This window comes from Calliphora vicina, chromosome 2, assembly GCF_958450345.1.
Source record: "Calliphora vicina chromosome 2, idCalVici1.1, whole genome shotgun sequence".
Taxonomy (NCBI): Eukaryota; Metazoa; Arthropoda; class Insecta; order Diptera; family Calliphoridae; genus Calliphora; species Calliphora vicina.
Window position 1 is genome coordinate 73,859,962 of NC_088781.1, and position 16,180 is coordinate 73,876,141.

A 16,180-nucleotide genomic window follows, 5' to 3' on the forward strand; every position below is an offset into this window, starting at 1 on the left:
TTTGGTGCCCGAGATTTGAACTACGTTTTGTACAAGTTGATGAACCCTCATTACTATGTTATACTTGTTTTTACACAGTCAGCTCGCGTTTTCGAAATATCGCGGTTTTTATATTTTCATTGAATACCCTATTTTTTAGTATTTTTCTTCAAAATTTTGGATAATGCAGCTAAGAATGTGAATTTTTTTTAGCATGAGACTGGTCTACGTAAACATATGCTTCTTTTTAGTATAATGATTCTAATGGATGTTTTGACATATTTGTCTGATCTTTCAGGAAAATTGAAATTTGACTCTTTTAGCTTTATCCTTAATAAAATTGTTCATTATGAAAATGTTCAATAAAAATATAACATTGCACATTCAAGGCATTATAGCGAACATAGTTTTTAATTAATATGAAAAATTAGTTAAAAATTTAAAGAAATATTCAGATAATATCCCGAAATTTTACATCCTAAAAAACTATTTTTTTTTATAAATAAATTTTTAGGTAGTCATTAGTCTTATTTCTTAATACACATTTAAATCCAACTACAGCAATATTAATACATCATTTGACGTTTTTAAAATATTGCGAATTTTATATTTACGTCATTTACAGCGTTTGTTGGTTGGTGAGAATATCTTAACATTTGTATTAAAAACACTAGTATTTTATAGAAAAAAATAAATTTTTACAAACATATAGATTTATTTCTACATTATATATCCAGGAATTGTCTAAGTTGCGAATTTGAATACCAAAGTAAGCAAAATACAATTGGATAACAGTGTATGTAATTGATTTTCGCTAATCTTTTAACATATATTCGTCAGAAATGTAACAAAACATATTAGGATCTTTAACACAGCATCTCATCTTACTAGCCATAACGAAATAATATAACAAGAGAAATTATATTTATCAAAAAAACTGGTGTAAAACATTCAAGTTACGAACATTTATATAATTTTTTTAATATGAAATACATATAAAAAATATTGTAAAACTTTGAGTTATTTGCCAAATAGTTAGATATTTTCAGTGAATTTTCAAAATTTTTATATAAATTAGTTTATTGATATGTTTTTATTGTATATAGTGAACAAATTTTTAACCCTTTTACATTAGGTCAAACTTATAAGGATGAAACTGAAAAAAGTTAATTTTCAACATCCTTGCGATATCACCAATATATCCTGAAACTTAGATAAACAAAATTGATGTCATAGTAAAGATAATTTTGTGTAGAATACCAGTACAAAAATGAGTTTTTAATTTTAGTCTCTATTTGTGAATTAACAAAACAAAAAGAGAAAAAAATACAAAATAACCAAAAATATTAAAACCGCGATATCTTAAAAACAAGAGCTCCTCAAAAAAAACTAAATATAGTTTTGACTATGTAATGTCCCATACATGTTTTATCAAAAACATTTTCCGCGGCACCAAACCAAAATGTCAATTTTGTTCCTCTGTGTTATAATTTGGGAGATTTTCCAATCATTCGGAAATACTCCTAGAGACAAGATCGCATTGAATAATACTGTGAACACAATAATTGCTACATCTGGTAGGTTTCCAATCATGGAAGGTGTAATTAAATCATAACCTGGAGATTTTCTTAGTTTAAGATTGTCCGAACAGGTAAATCCCCCAATACAAAATTATTTGATGGGGGGTTTGGTTGGAACACATTACTTAAGTGTTCAGCGAAAACTACGGCTTTATCCTTTGCACTACGTGCCCAGGAACCATCAGATTTTCTTATCGGACTTTGATCCTCTACCGGTGGCTTAATATTCCTAGCTGCCTTCCAAAGGGAGAAGTTTGTGTGCTTAGTTTCGATTTCTGCTATCCTCTTCAGACTGAAGGGCACTTTTTAATTTATTGCTTGCAATGGACAGCCTCTGCTTAGCAGCAGGGGATCTGTTGTGTTGCCAATCTCTTCTACATCTCCTCTTTTCGAGGAGCAGTCTATTAATTTCTGCATTAGAAATACACACTTTGGTATTAGGGGGAATTTGGCACTTAGAGTGATCCAAGGCCGAAAAGATTAGAGACTTGAAGTCTCTGATACAATCATTGATATCTTCCTCATACTGTATGTTATAATGAATGAAGCTTCCTTATGAGACGATTGATATTGGCCGTAATAGTGTAGTATAACGGGAGAATGACAGACGATAGTTCATATGATATTTCAGCAGTAATAGAGTTTCTGTTTATATTCCTTGATATGGCAAAATCTATTAGATCAGGTATTTTTCTAGGATCAGAAAGCCAATAAGTGGGCACCCGGTGATATAAAATCTAAGCAATTTTTTCGATCAACTAGAGTCCTGTCTGCCTTTGGGTATAATTAATCTGGAACCCCAATATGTATGCTTAGCGTTGTAATCACCACAAGCCAGGAAACGATCTTAGGGTATTAAAAAATTCTTCAAAATGTTTCTTAATCACAGAAAATCGAGGGGGGCAATATATTGAGCTTAGAGTCAAATCTCCAACTCCACATTCTAAGCAAATGAATGTTGCTTGCAAATAGTTTTTGGAACATTTTTCTTTTATCCTATTTCTAATTAAAATACCAGTACCACCGTGTGCCTTACCCTCAGGATGATTCGTGGGATGAAATATAAAACCTGGAATATGAAAATTATATTTATTTGTTAAATGAGTATCCGAGATTAACAATACATCTATATTGTTTTCGTTGATAAAGTGTGACACCTCAGCTTTGTGCTTGTTCAAGCCATTTGCGTTCCAGAAACAAATTTTTAAAAAACTGATTTTCTTGTTAAGAGTATTTGTATCATTTGGTTCTGGGCTCTCAAAAGCTCTTGTATGGTATTTTGCATGGAAGTCATGAAATTAGACATGCTTTGGTTAAGTGAGGTTATGTTACTTGCAAGAGTATTTAATAAATTTTCTAAACCTCCCGAATTTTGGGGGAAACTAGGTTGTTTAATATCAGATTTTAAAATATTTGCATATGAGACGGTTCCAGACCGAACTGGAACCTCTTTATTATTTTTATTTGGAGTGGGAACTCCAGAAATTGGCGGATTTACTGGTTCAACTATTTCGCCTCTTAACCCCTTTTTTCTATCTCTTAATCTTTTCAACAATACTTTCTAAACTGGGCACCCGCAATAGTTTCTAATGAGACCTTTCTTTATAATATCACATTCTGTTGAAGAATACAGGTCTCTGCATGCAACACATACAGTTCTTAAAGTGCAGTAGTTCTTCGTGTGTCCAAATTTCTGACAATTTCCGCATTGTACAGGATTATTACGTTTGATAGGTTCCTCAATTGTTACCCTGCAATTCAACAAATACCGTAGGGAGTATATTGGATGGACTTCATTACCTTTTAATTTTCTGCCATCAGGCTCCAACTCAACTCTAAATAGTGGTTGGGGAATTTTATCTCTATTGAAGATATTGACCACAATTCGTATACTATAGCCTAATTCATCCAAGGCCTCCTTGATTCCGTTTGGCTCTACACTGGACTATATACCCTTAATTACCACTATCAAGCCTTTACTGCTTTTCAGCTGATAGGTGTAAAAATTTTTCTTGTTATTATTTAGGTATTGAGAGACTTTTCTGTAATCGTCCTCAGTGTATATAACGATGTTTGTTTCTTCGTATGGGAACAATATGGAAATTATTTTTACCAGTAAGTTCAATAAGTGTTCTCACTAATTCATTCGAACTGGGTTCGCGAAGGAATATTGAAGGTGGTTTAAATGATTTTCGGCTAGAACCATCATTACGGACCTGATCGTTATTTCCATCTTCACTTAAGAGCGCATAACGATTTTTTAACAAGGGATTGTCGTTGGTCTTTTGTTTCTTTAATGAACTTTCCACCTTTTGAGGGCTTAAGCATACCTGGGTTTTGATTTAACCTTTTCGCCTACAATTTTTGGTATAGCACCCTTTGATATACCATTGTTGCTACTTACGCTTCCCAGAGGGTTAATTAGAGCTCTAGAATTTATTTCTTGTGGTTTATTTAAAGCTTGTGTATGCTTGTTAGTTGTTGTTGTTTTAGGTATGGACATTGTTGTTGCTTGAGCTGTGATTTTATTTGTGTTTTCTTTTATGCTATTTTCTACACAAGTATAGATTGGTGATGTTAGATGTATATTGTTAGTATTATTTGATGGTAGAGTGGGGGAACAAGAGCGAGCTCTCTCACTAGGTTTAGCGGTTAAATAGTTTTTGTTATAATTTATGTCACTTATATTTGTTGTCACACTCTCCCCGCTGAGAAATATATAGGCATTTCTACCATTCAAACTGAGCCTTGTCTCATCTTGAGAACTCACATGCTCTTTTAATTTAAACTGTTATAATTTATAACAGAACAATAATAACACAAACAAACAAAAACACTTGTTAATTTTTTTGTTGCAATTTTTGATATTTTTATTTTAAATGTTTTATAGATATGGTTTTATCAATTTGATAAAATGATTCTTTTAAAAATACCTCAGGTATTAGGCATTCCTCATTAGCACATTTATATGAGAGAGTTACAAATCTCGATTTGAATGCGCACTTTGTTCTCTTCACAACCACTGATGATGGGTTTACTTTACTCCTGGAAGTTGATGCATGAGTCCTTTCATTCAATTGGAGAAATTCTATGCTGGAGAAAGATTTTAGACATTCGGAACACTTGAAGGAAGCAGCCATTTGAAATAGTGTTGTTTTTTAAACTTTTTAAATGTTTGTTGGTAATGTATAAATAATTATAGTTTATGTAAATTTTCACACTTTTTTGGTTTTTAATTTTTGCAGTTATTTTTTTTAGTTTTTAAAAAAAGTTTTGATTTTAAATAAGTCTATAATATATGTGAAATTAATAAACGTTCAATTTGATTGCTTGACTTCAATTAAAACCAAAAGTCAATCGTTCATTATTTTTCAATAATAACATTTAGCTTATTCAACTTTTTTTTAAATTTATATTTAAGTATTGTGGGAATATGTTTTAAAACCAACTAAGTATTTTTTATTAAACAATTAAAACACATGTTGTAATGTGAGTCGTATTAGGTTACAATATTATGAGAAGCAGAAGTTAATAACCTGCAATAGTTTGATATTTGCATTTCAAAGAAAATATTAAGAAATTGTGTGCTTTAATCAGTTGGTAATAAAAATAAAACAAGGTTTAATAATTTTTATACAACATTTATTTTCAAATCATTTTATTTTTTCAAAATTTACTTATATTCATAAACTATTAGATAATTTTTTAATAATAAATACAACTATAAAGTTTTATAGACGTTTTGATAACAAATAATATTTGTTCATTATATTATCTACATTGCATTTTAGTTTATTATACATCATACAACTACAGTTATCCGGACCCTCAGTAGCATCATTCCTCGACCATGGACAACTTGTATAATGAGGACCATACGTTGAATTTATCCAAAATTAAAAACTCATCTACCAATTTTTTATGCTCAGGAAAAATGAAATCATCAAAATCATTTAAAAATATAAGAATTTTTTTAAACATTTTTTTAGATTGAATGATCAAATTTTTTATTTAAATTGAATATTTATATAAATTTGTTTACATTTATTTACACCTAGAATATATTTTTATTTAATGTAAAATATTAATTAATTCTAGATACTTTTGGTGCTTCCCAACTAAAAAACGGTTGAGAATTAGGAATGAAAAGGATAAGGATTCCTGAAAAGAAATCCTTATCCTTTTCAGCGGTGGGGATTGACTCTTCCAATTCTAAAACGTTACTGTTGTTTTCCAACTTCTTCGTTAGTATACATTTTTTAGTAGCAACTCCTTCAAGCACGCTATCATTCAAATTGTTGTATTGTTTTCGGAGGTATAAAAATGCATTATATTTGGTCCTATGACGAAACAATGATAAAACCTTATGTGGGTTTGATGACTGTAAATCTTTAGTGGATATATATGGTTTTGTCTTCAATTTATTAAAAGCCGCAATAATCTCGGCATTTGTAACTTTTGCAATGCTCATATTCGTGGAGTTTTTAGAATGAATGATTACATTTATATATTTGAACTGTGTATTTATATTTTTAAGTGATGATTTCTACTCAAATATTTTCCAAAATATATTTAATTTGAAAAAACACTCAAGGAGGTGTTTTACATTAATACATTAAAACAACTCACACTCAAAGAGAGGAAAACAAACCAAACGACATAATTTACAAAAAAAAATATGAAACTCAAAACTAAATTTTCTCTCACAAATTCTTAAAAAAAATCATATTGCAAATTTACAAGTCACACGAAAATTAATCTTCCCTATAATTAAAATCGTATACCCTAATGTAGACTAATTAAGAAAATAAACCCTCATATTAAAACTGCATTAAAAGCCTCTACACAATAGTACAACAAAACTAATGAAATAAAAAAACAAAATCAATTCCACACAATACAACACACAAAGCATTTTTATACATTACTCAAATTACCTGAAGCAAGAAAACAAAAATTTACAAATTGTCGCTGCCTTTTTCTCTGCCAAAAATACCTCGTCATCAAATTTTCGCTGCCTTTTTCTCTGCCAACAATTCTTATTGCTGCCTTAATTGTGTATTTGTATTGTAAATGTTCTTTATATTTTAGCAATTGTAAATTGTTTATCTACAATGTTAAATTTTAATATTTTAATTGTTTTTGTTTGTTTGTTTTTAACAATTGAATTGTTTATTTATTTTTGTCGGTTTTGTTCACTGTTGGAGTTGTAGTTGATGTTGTTTGTATGCTGTGTCGATGACAAGTGTCTTCTTTTGTGTTGGCGCTTTGGGACGGGGCTTTCTTACACAGCATGAATTGTCAGTTTTAGTCGAAGTTGATCAGGTCGTTCACTATGCGAGCGATGAAGACTGATCGATCTTCGACATGGCGTCCCCCTTGCACTGGTGCAATGCTGAAACCGCCCCACGAATAGCGGTCTGCCAGGGTTGCAGTAGAATTGGAAATGAACATCCAGCTCTGGGTAGGCTAAACAATTGATGAGAAATCGTGGGCAGCGCCCATCAGTATCTGAAAAGAAATAAGAAAAGAAAAAGAAACAGCAGTATCGTTGGACATCAAACTGGAAATTTGACAGAAATGCACAAGAACTTGTATTATATTAGGATATTTTCGAAATTTGAAACTCGTAAAATTTTGCCTTACGATTTTCAATAGTAGATGTGGTCTACGTAGGTCAAGTTGAAAACTTGAATAATATTGTTGCATCAGCGCAACTGTATTTATTAAAATGAGTAAATTTAACAAAATTAATGTCTTTCTATGGAAATCGTATATAACTGCACAATACGATTGATGAGATAGAATTTGACTTGTAACTTCAAAATTTCGAATGAAGATGGTCGTGCTTCATTTTTTGAGGCCAAACAAGATTTGGATATCATGAGATAAGATCACGGTTGGTTGTAAACATATGGGATATATGTGATATACAAGAGCTTGTATTGGTATTGTTGGAGACACTTTGCAACTTAACAACTTGTTCAATAATTTTATTTCACATCATTAGTACATTGAAATTCAAATAATTTTAATTTTTATGTTCATTCTTACTTTGACTTGTAAAATAAATACATCTTACTTTTTAATATTTTATAAAAATATTATTTTGTTTCAATACAAAAACCCCAACAAATTGGCGACGAGGCTCAAGATTCGAAAATCCTAGAACTTTTGGAGATGCAAAGCAAACTTCTTGCATGCCTCACGCAATGAAATGCTTCAAACATCAATCAAGATCTACTAATGGAAAAATTATCTAATAGCATAACAGAATTTTGTTACGACCAAACAAATTTTTCAACATTCAATAATGCTCGCTATGAAGATATTTTTCTTGTTGAAGGCAAGGATTTGGACGATGCTGCTCGTGTGAGACTTCTTATGCGAAAGCTCAACACAATTGCATATGGACAATATTCTGCATACATTCTACCAAAGAATGTATGTAGGATATGTATGGAATACAAGATTCAATTTTTAGTATTCGTTACAAATGTCTACAAACAGTCAAGATGCCACAAGAAGATTTAATATCATATGGTGCTCTTGTCAACAAACTGTGTGAAAATTTTAAATTATCTGAGATGAACGCAGATGAATTTAAATGTTTACTCTTTGTTTGTGGTCTACAATCTCATGCAGACTCTGATGTTAGAATGAGATGTCTTTCTGCTTTAGAAGATGATTCTAACCAAAATATAAATAAGCTTATTACCAGTGCTCAACGACTGTTAAACTTAAAACATGATACAGCGATGGTGGAGCTTAATACACAATCATCTGTAAATGCAATCAAGTTCAATTCAAATCCAAAAGATGACTCGAAAGATAAGACGAAACCAAAAACACCCTGTTGGAACTGCGGTGCCATGCACTATTCCAAATATTGCAACTATGCCAAACATATGTGTACGCAATGTAAAAACGTGGGACACAAAGATGGTTACAGCAAAGTCAACAAATAAGTTCAATAATGAGAAGAAAAAAAAATATATCAAGAATCAAAAATATACAAAGGCACAATCCAACGTTCTTCAAATCAACCAAATCTCATATGAATCAAGAAGAAAATTTATCACAGTCAACATCAATTCTTCTTCATCAACATCAACAAATTTTGATGTAAAAATGCAAGTCGATACTGCATCAGATGTGTCGATTATAGGCAAAACATTATGGCATAAAATGGGTAATCCAGGCAAACAACTTTCAAATCGTTATATCACAAGCGCTTCGTAGGATCAAATCAAACTCATTGCCGAGTTTCCATGTCAAGTTCGGCTCCAAGGTGATGTAAAACATTGTAAATTATTAGTTGTAGACATTGATACTCTCTCAATTTTTGGTTCAGATTGGATTGCTATTTTTGGATTATGGGACAAACCATTAAACACTGTATGTTCTCAAATAAAGGACAATGAAATAGACATTATTCTACACGATATCAAAACCGAATATGCAGACATTTTTCAAGATTCACCTTCTAAATGTACCAAAACTCAAGTGCAGTTACAACTTAAACCAAACGCTAAACCAGTTTTTCGTGTTAAGAGACCTGTAGCTTATGCTATACTTTCTTTAATTGAGGATGAGTTACAACGATTAGAAACATTAGGTATAATCACTCCTGTTGATTTTGCAGAGTGGGCAGCACCCATTGTAGCAGTTAAGAAACCTAATGGGAAAGTTAGAATTTGTGGAGACTATTCATCAGGACTAAACGATAGTCTTGAACCACATATGTATCCATTACATCGACCTGAAGACTTATATGCAAAAGTAGGAAATAGCTGCTTGTTTACACATATTGACTTGTCAGATGCTTATTTGCAAACAGAAGTTACAAACAGAAGATGAAGAAATTGTTATTGCATGTACAACATTTGAGGAGAATTGCACAGCAAATCTCATGGATCATTTAAATCAACTACCTCTAACGTTTAACATGGTAAAACAATCAACTCAGAAATGTCCAATAATTCAATCTGTTATTTATTCACTCCAAAATGGACGGAAGTCAAATCAAAACCCAGAACTGACTCAATTCTATTCCAGAAGAGAAAATGTATCTGTTATTCAAGATTGTTTAATGTATAATGACAGAATAGTTATCCCCACGAATCTAAGGGACAGGATAATGAAACAATTACATCGTAGACATCCCGGACAAGAACGTATGAAAGAATTGGCTAGAAGTCATGTTTATTGGCCGGGAATAGATGAAGATGTTGCAAATTATGTAAGAAGCTGTCATAAATGTGCCGTTTCTTCATCAACACCAGTGAAACACACATTACAATCTTGGCCGTTGGCAACAAAACCAATGGAACGTTTACATATAGATATAGCAGGACCATGCAATGCTAATTATTATTTCGTAATAATTGACGCATACTCAAAATGGCCAGACATTTTTCAAGTCTCAAACATTACATCTTCAACGATTATAGCAAAACTCTCAGAAATGTTTGCCAGATATGGAGATTGTGATTCAATTATGTCAGACAATGGTACACAATTTGTCAGCGCACAGTTCAATGAATTTATCAAATCTCGTGGTATTACACATATAAAAACTGCACCATATCATCCGCAATCAAATGGCCAAGCTGAAAGGTCTGTAAGAACACTAAAACAGGCCTTGCAGAAACTTAAGGATGAGGGAAATAGTCATGAGATACTTGAAATATTCCTTCAGACCTACCGTTCAACACCAAGGGATAATTCCAAATCTCCATCAGAATTATTTCTTCAACGAAAAATTAAAACAACCTTAGATTTACTAAAACCACAACTTTCAGTTCCCTCAACTCAACGTGAGTTTAAAATGGAACAACAATTTAATATCAAACATGGAGCAAAAGAGAGGAATTTTAAAGCAAAAGATCTTGTTTATGCACAGGTATATAAAAACAATAAGATGGTGTGGGTTCCAGGAACAATCGTGGAAAAATTAGGAAATGTTAATTATAATGTTAATATATACGACAACAACAACACAAAATTAATAAGATCCCATATCAACCAACTTAAAAGAAGATATGAAGGCAATAATTTAAATATTTTAAACCAGTCAGATGCAGTACAACTTATGTTAGAGTTATTTAATATCAAACCAACATCTAAATCGCTTCTAGAGACACCAGTAGTAGAAAATTCGATTTCATTAACTCCTGAAAGACAAGTTGAAGCAAATACAACTCCACGTACTCCTGATAATCAACTACATTCACAGCTCACATTTAGCACTCCAATGGCTGAATCTCCGATGATAATTTCAAGACCAAAACGAAATTGCAAACCTCCAGACAGATTTGGTTTTCCAAATTAATTTTAAAAAGGGGAGATGTTGGTGACGCTTTGCAACTTAACAACTTGTTCAATAATTTTATTTCACATCATTAGTACATTGAAATATTACTATTTCATGTTTCAAATAATTTTCATTTTTATGTTCATTCCTACTTTGACTTGTACAATAAATACATCTTACTTTTTAATATTTTATAAAAATATTATTTTGTTTCAATACAAAAACCCCAACAGGTTTGAATAAATCCGTACAGTTTAGTGAAGCATTAAAATTCAACTTGACGTTAAATATAAACTGTTGGAAATTATTCTGAATCTTTTTGATTCATTTGTTGCAGCGGCGCAACATTGATAAAAACTTCGGATACGGGATTCCGATTTCATTTCTTCTGAATTTATATATAGAATAACATTGTAGTTGTTCCTTCAGATGACTGGTTATAATATTGAGAAATGTGTCTGTAACAGGAATGCTATTAGTTTTAATGGGCGTATGCCAACCTGCGGGGGAAAAATATTGGGGAATATTGATAAAATGTGATGGTTCAATAAATAATGATAGCAATCAACAATATTATCAAGAGGCGAAAAAGAAATTTTCGTAATACCTGAATATTTTTCTTGAAATAAATGTTTTTAATAACCAAGGAATTGGCAACCGAAACGAATAACGGTATCGGTAACGGTATTAATTATATTATTATTTCGGTATCGGTATCAGTAACGGTATTTAAATTATATCGGTATCAGTATGAAACGAATATATCGGTATTTATACCGGTATTAAAATTAAATGCATCAAACCTATGTAATTAATTTTTTTTATTTTAACCATAAATGAAACTGCAACAAATGTTTAACAAAATAATATTTTATTATATATGTACACTAGAGTGCTCCAAAAAAATAAAATTGCGAATTTTGACCGTCCCCCCCTCTATAATGGTTCTATGTATTGTAGAAACACGTTGTGTAAAATATTAGGATGATAGGATAACGTTAACTGGTGCCGCAACTAGAGTGGTCAAACCTGTTTTCGAATTATTCGAAAAACCGGGTTTTTTCCAATTTTCCGGTTTTTATAAAAGGACGTGTTTCAAGTTATTCGACAAACCGGGTTTTTTGCCTCGAATTATTCGACAAAATCGAATAATTTTTTTATTTATTTTAATATGCGTTTACTTTTAAGAATTAACAAGTTATACATCAAGACCAAGGCGGAATCGCAAAGTAGGTCTGGGTTGATTAACAACTCGCGGATCATTGTCATTATTTCTTAAGGCTCGTGTTCATATTATTTCATTCGACAATGTATAACGTTTCCTGCTCTACGTAGTTCACACCAACCGCGTGTCTTTTAATTTTGATAAAACAACTGAGTTAGGACTTTGACAGGAGAATTATATATATTATTTAAAAAAAAAAATATAAAATATTATTTAAAAAAAAAAAATATTATAAAATATTATTTTAAAAAATACAACTAACAACTAATTATAACTTTTGAAATCGATGTCTTCCGATCGCGATGAAATTTGCACCAATGTTAGTTCTATTGGATAGTAATTCGGACACCATTTTTCAACAAGATCGGTCAAGAACTCTCTGAGTTATAGGTGTGTGTTTTTTTTATCCATATAACTTATTACCTATTGTTCTTAGCAAAATGTGTCCCAAATAGTTTAGATAGCTATTTATGGAATCTTTCGAAAAAAAAAATTAAAAAAATTTAATAAAATATTTTTGATTTTTTTTTTTTAAATCAAAAATATTTTTGACTTTTTTTTCAAAATGGGCCCTTTTTATTTTTTTTTTTATTTTTTTTAAGAAAGCTTAGGTCTTTTCCTAAGCGACCTATATGGTCGCTTAGTGGGATGCGAGTGGGATATCAATCAAAAAAATATTTTGTAACACAAGATTTAAAATTTTTGAATTTTTTTGCAAAATCAAAAACTTTGTTGACTTTTTTTAAAAAAATGGACCCATTTTTTAATTTTTTTTTTTTTGCTCAGAAGAAAGCTTATGTGTTTTCCTTTAACACCCTTTTTGTCGCTTAGTGGGATGCGAGTGGGATATCTATAAAAAAAATTTTTTGTAACTCAAGACATACAATTTTTTATTTTTTTTTTAAAAATCAAAAACCTTTTTGACTTTTTTTTTCCAAAATGGAATCTTTTTTTATTAATTTTTTTTCTCAAAAGAAAGCTTAGGTCTTTTCCTTTAAATCCTTTTTGGTCGCTTAGTGGGATGCGAGTGGGATATCTATCAAAATAAATGTTTTGTAACTCAAGACAAAGGTTTTTAAATTTGCACTATTTTAATTTTTTTCATATTTGTGTGTAAACCTTAAAAATTAAACTTAAGCAGAGAAACTAGACACATTAGCCTTTCCGATGGTATGTAACATACCCAACTAAAATTTCATAGCCTCGATACTGTAATACCCATAATATGTTAACCTCAGGAATAAAAATCACTTTTTTTCTATGGAAATGTTGAATAATTTAATTTTGTTATTTATTTGTAATAATAATTAATTTAATATATAATAATAATAATAATAAAAAAATTAATAATTTAGTAAAATTTAATCTTAATCACAATAGATCAATTTATATAATAACTATTTTTACACTTAATTTATGAAGTTTTTAAATTTTCAAATATCCATACTTTTATCCTCCTTATTTGTCACCTTTATTAGCTGCTTTTTTTTTGTCAATCCTTTCTTGGCGTTATTAGATTCAACTACTGATTTCGCTGCTGGCTTCTTTTTTGGCTTTGGAAAGAAATCGCATTGAGTAGATGCAGAAAACTTTTTTAATTTGAGTCTTCCATCGACAAGCGGTATGAAAGCATGGTATTGAGCAGTGCCATCGATTGTTACCGCAGCATCGAATCTGCTCTTTAGTGTTTTCAATGTTTCCTCATGATCCTCTTTGCTACTAAAAACTATTTTAGTTTCTTTACAATAATTCTTTGCCCAATGGAATAAAGCAGTCGCATCTAAAATGCGATCTTGATGAGAGCACTGCAGGCTATACTTTTCTTTTGAGGTTTGCTCCAATACCATCACATGCTCAGTAGGATGAAAATGCCACTCAGCTGGCATTCCAAAATCTTTTTCATGAGCTGTAAGATTTGCGAAGCTACTTTTGTTTTTAAAATGTTGACGAGCTCCGTCCGAAACGTAGTATACCTTTTCTACTGTAAATTTTGATTTTAGATAATTTAGTATTATCTTCTGGTACTCATAAACTACAACGGTGTCATGTTTTAAATCGTCGGATATGATTGCCATACTTTTGTGTTCCAGGTTTTCTTCTTTCATGTAGTAAATAACTACTGTGAATATAGTTGCTTGGTCGTTATTGAAGTGGAATGCTTGTATGGAATCCTGAAGAACATATTTATAGTTCTCTGCGAAATCAAATGAAATAATGAATTCACCAGACTTCAAATGTGTTTTCAAGTCCTTGAAGAATGACCACTGCTCTTTGCAACGCAATGTTTTGGCCTCAGTTGTGTAAATTTTGTGAATCCAATTTTGACATCCTCGTATTCAGATTGAAATGTTGCGAATAATTCATTCAGGTTACAGAGAACCATTCTCTTCTGCATTTGAACTTTCCAAAGTTTTTCCCTTCTTTTTGTTTGGGAGTGTAAATTATTCAACATTTCCATAGAAAAAAAGTGATTTTTATTCCTGAGGTTAACATATTATGGGTATTACAGTATCGAGGCTATGAAATTTTAGTTGGGTATGTTACATACCATCGGAAAGGCTAATGTGTCTAGTTTCTCTGCGTAAGTTTAATTTTTAAGGTTTACACACAAATATGAAAAAAATTAAAATAGTGCAAATTTAAAAACCTTTGTCTTGAGTTACAAAACATTTATTTTGATAGATATCCCACTCGCATCCCACTAAGCGACAAAAAGGGTGTTAAAGGAAAACACATAAGCTTTTTTCTGAGCAAAAATTAAAAAATGGGTCCATTTTTTTTAAAAAAGTCAACAAAGTTTTTGATTTTGCAAAAAAATTCAAAAATTTTAAATCTTGAGTTACAAAAGAAAAGAGGAAAAGACCTAAGCTTTCTAAAAAAAAATATAAAAAAAAAAATAAAAAGGGCCCATTTTGAAAAAAAAAAGTCAAAAATATTTTTGATTTAAAAAAAAAAAATCAAAAATATTTTATTAAATTTTGTTTTTCGAAAGATTGCATAAATAGCTATCTAAACTATTTGGGACACATTTTGCTAAGAACAATAGAGTAACTTCGGGTATTGTGGACTATGCGTCTAATGTGGACCAGTGTCTTTTTTCAGAAACTATTGAAGGTATGATAAAACTGATTTGTCGTACATTTTACAATTTGTTTGAAACGACAATTGCACATTTGCTTTCATGAGTTATTGATATGTTGACTTTTTATTCTTGTATTGAAATTAATGCGCCTGCTCAACATTTTTTCGGCTCAAGTAAGAAACAAAATTTGGTACAGTTAATTGGTAGAATTTAATGTTTGGTTGTTTTATATAGTTAAAGTGGACACGTAGTTTTGCATATATTTGGTAAGAATTTAAGCACATTTAGATAATTAGGTAAAAATAACTTTTTACCACTGCAACCCAAGTTCGTGTAATGTGGACCACTTAAATTACTTGATTATGTACTACTGGTCCATATTACCCGACAATAACTATGTACTTTGTAAGCAATCTATCTAAGCCAAGAACGCGACTTTTTAGTTTGTATTAATAAAAATATATTGAAATTAAATTTTTTAATCATTCATGATTAGCTGGTTCATGAATTTTATGTATTAAATACTAGTCCACATTACCCTCATATAGTGGTCCATATTACCCTCCAATTTTTTTAATGCTGATTTTTGGGTTCCTTAAAATATTTTCACATAAATTTTTTATCCTTTAACGGAAAAAATTTTCAACTGCAAAAACCATTAGAGAATACATTAGCTAATTTATTGCTTCACAACTCTTTTAATATCCATATATATTGTGGCCAAAATTTAGAAAAAACAAAACGGTAGTCCACATTACCCGAAGTTACTCTAGGTAATAAGTTATATGGATAAAAAAACACCTGTTTGGCCAAAATGTCAAATTTTGACCTCCTATAACTCAGAGAGTTCTTGACCGATCTTGTTGAAAAATGGTGTCCGAATTACTATCCAATAGAACTAACATTGGTGCGATCGGAAGACATCGATTTCAAAAGTTGGTTCACTTGACGTGAAATGCCCCATATATATGAGGAGCCGCAGAACAAAAGGTACTTTT

The 16,180-nt window shown here is 30.8% G+C and overlaps 1 protein-coding gene across 1 annotated transcript; it reads right to left on the reverse strand.

The window, feature by feature from the left end:
* Positions 1-3,613: 3,613 nt before the first annotated feature.
* Positions 3,614-4,699, reverse strand: LOC135950552 (uncharacterized). Its single transcript, XM_065500087.1, has 3 exons — positions 4,598-4,699; positions 3,964-4,347; positions 3,614-3,889 (listed from the first exon to the last, which is right to left on the reverse strand). Exons 1-3 carry the CDS (start codon positions 4,697-4,699, stop codon positions 3,614-3,616), a joined length of 762 nt encoding a protein of 253 aa, XP_065356159.1.
* Positions 4,700-16,180: the final 11,481 nt, after the last annotated feature.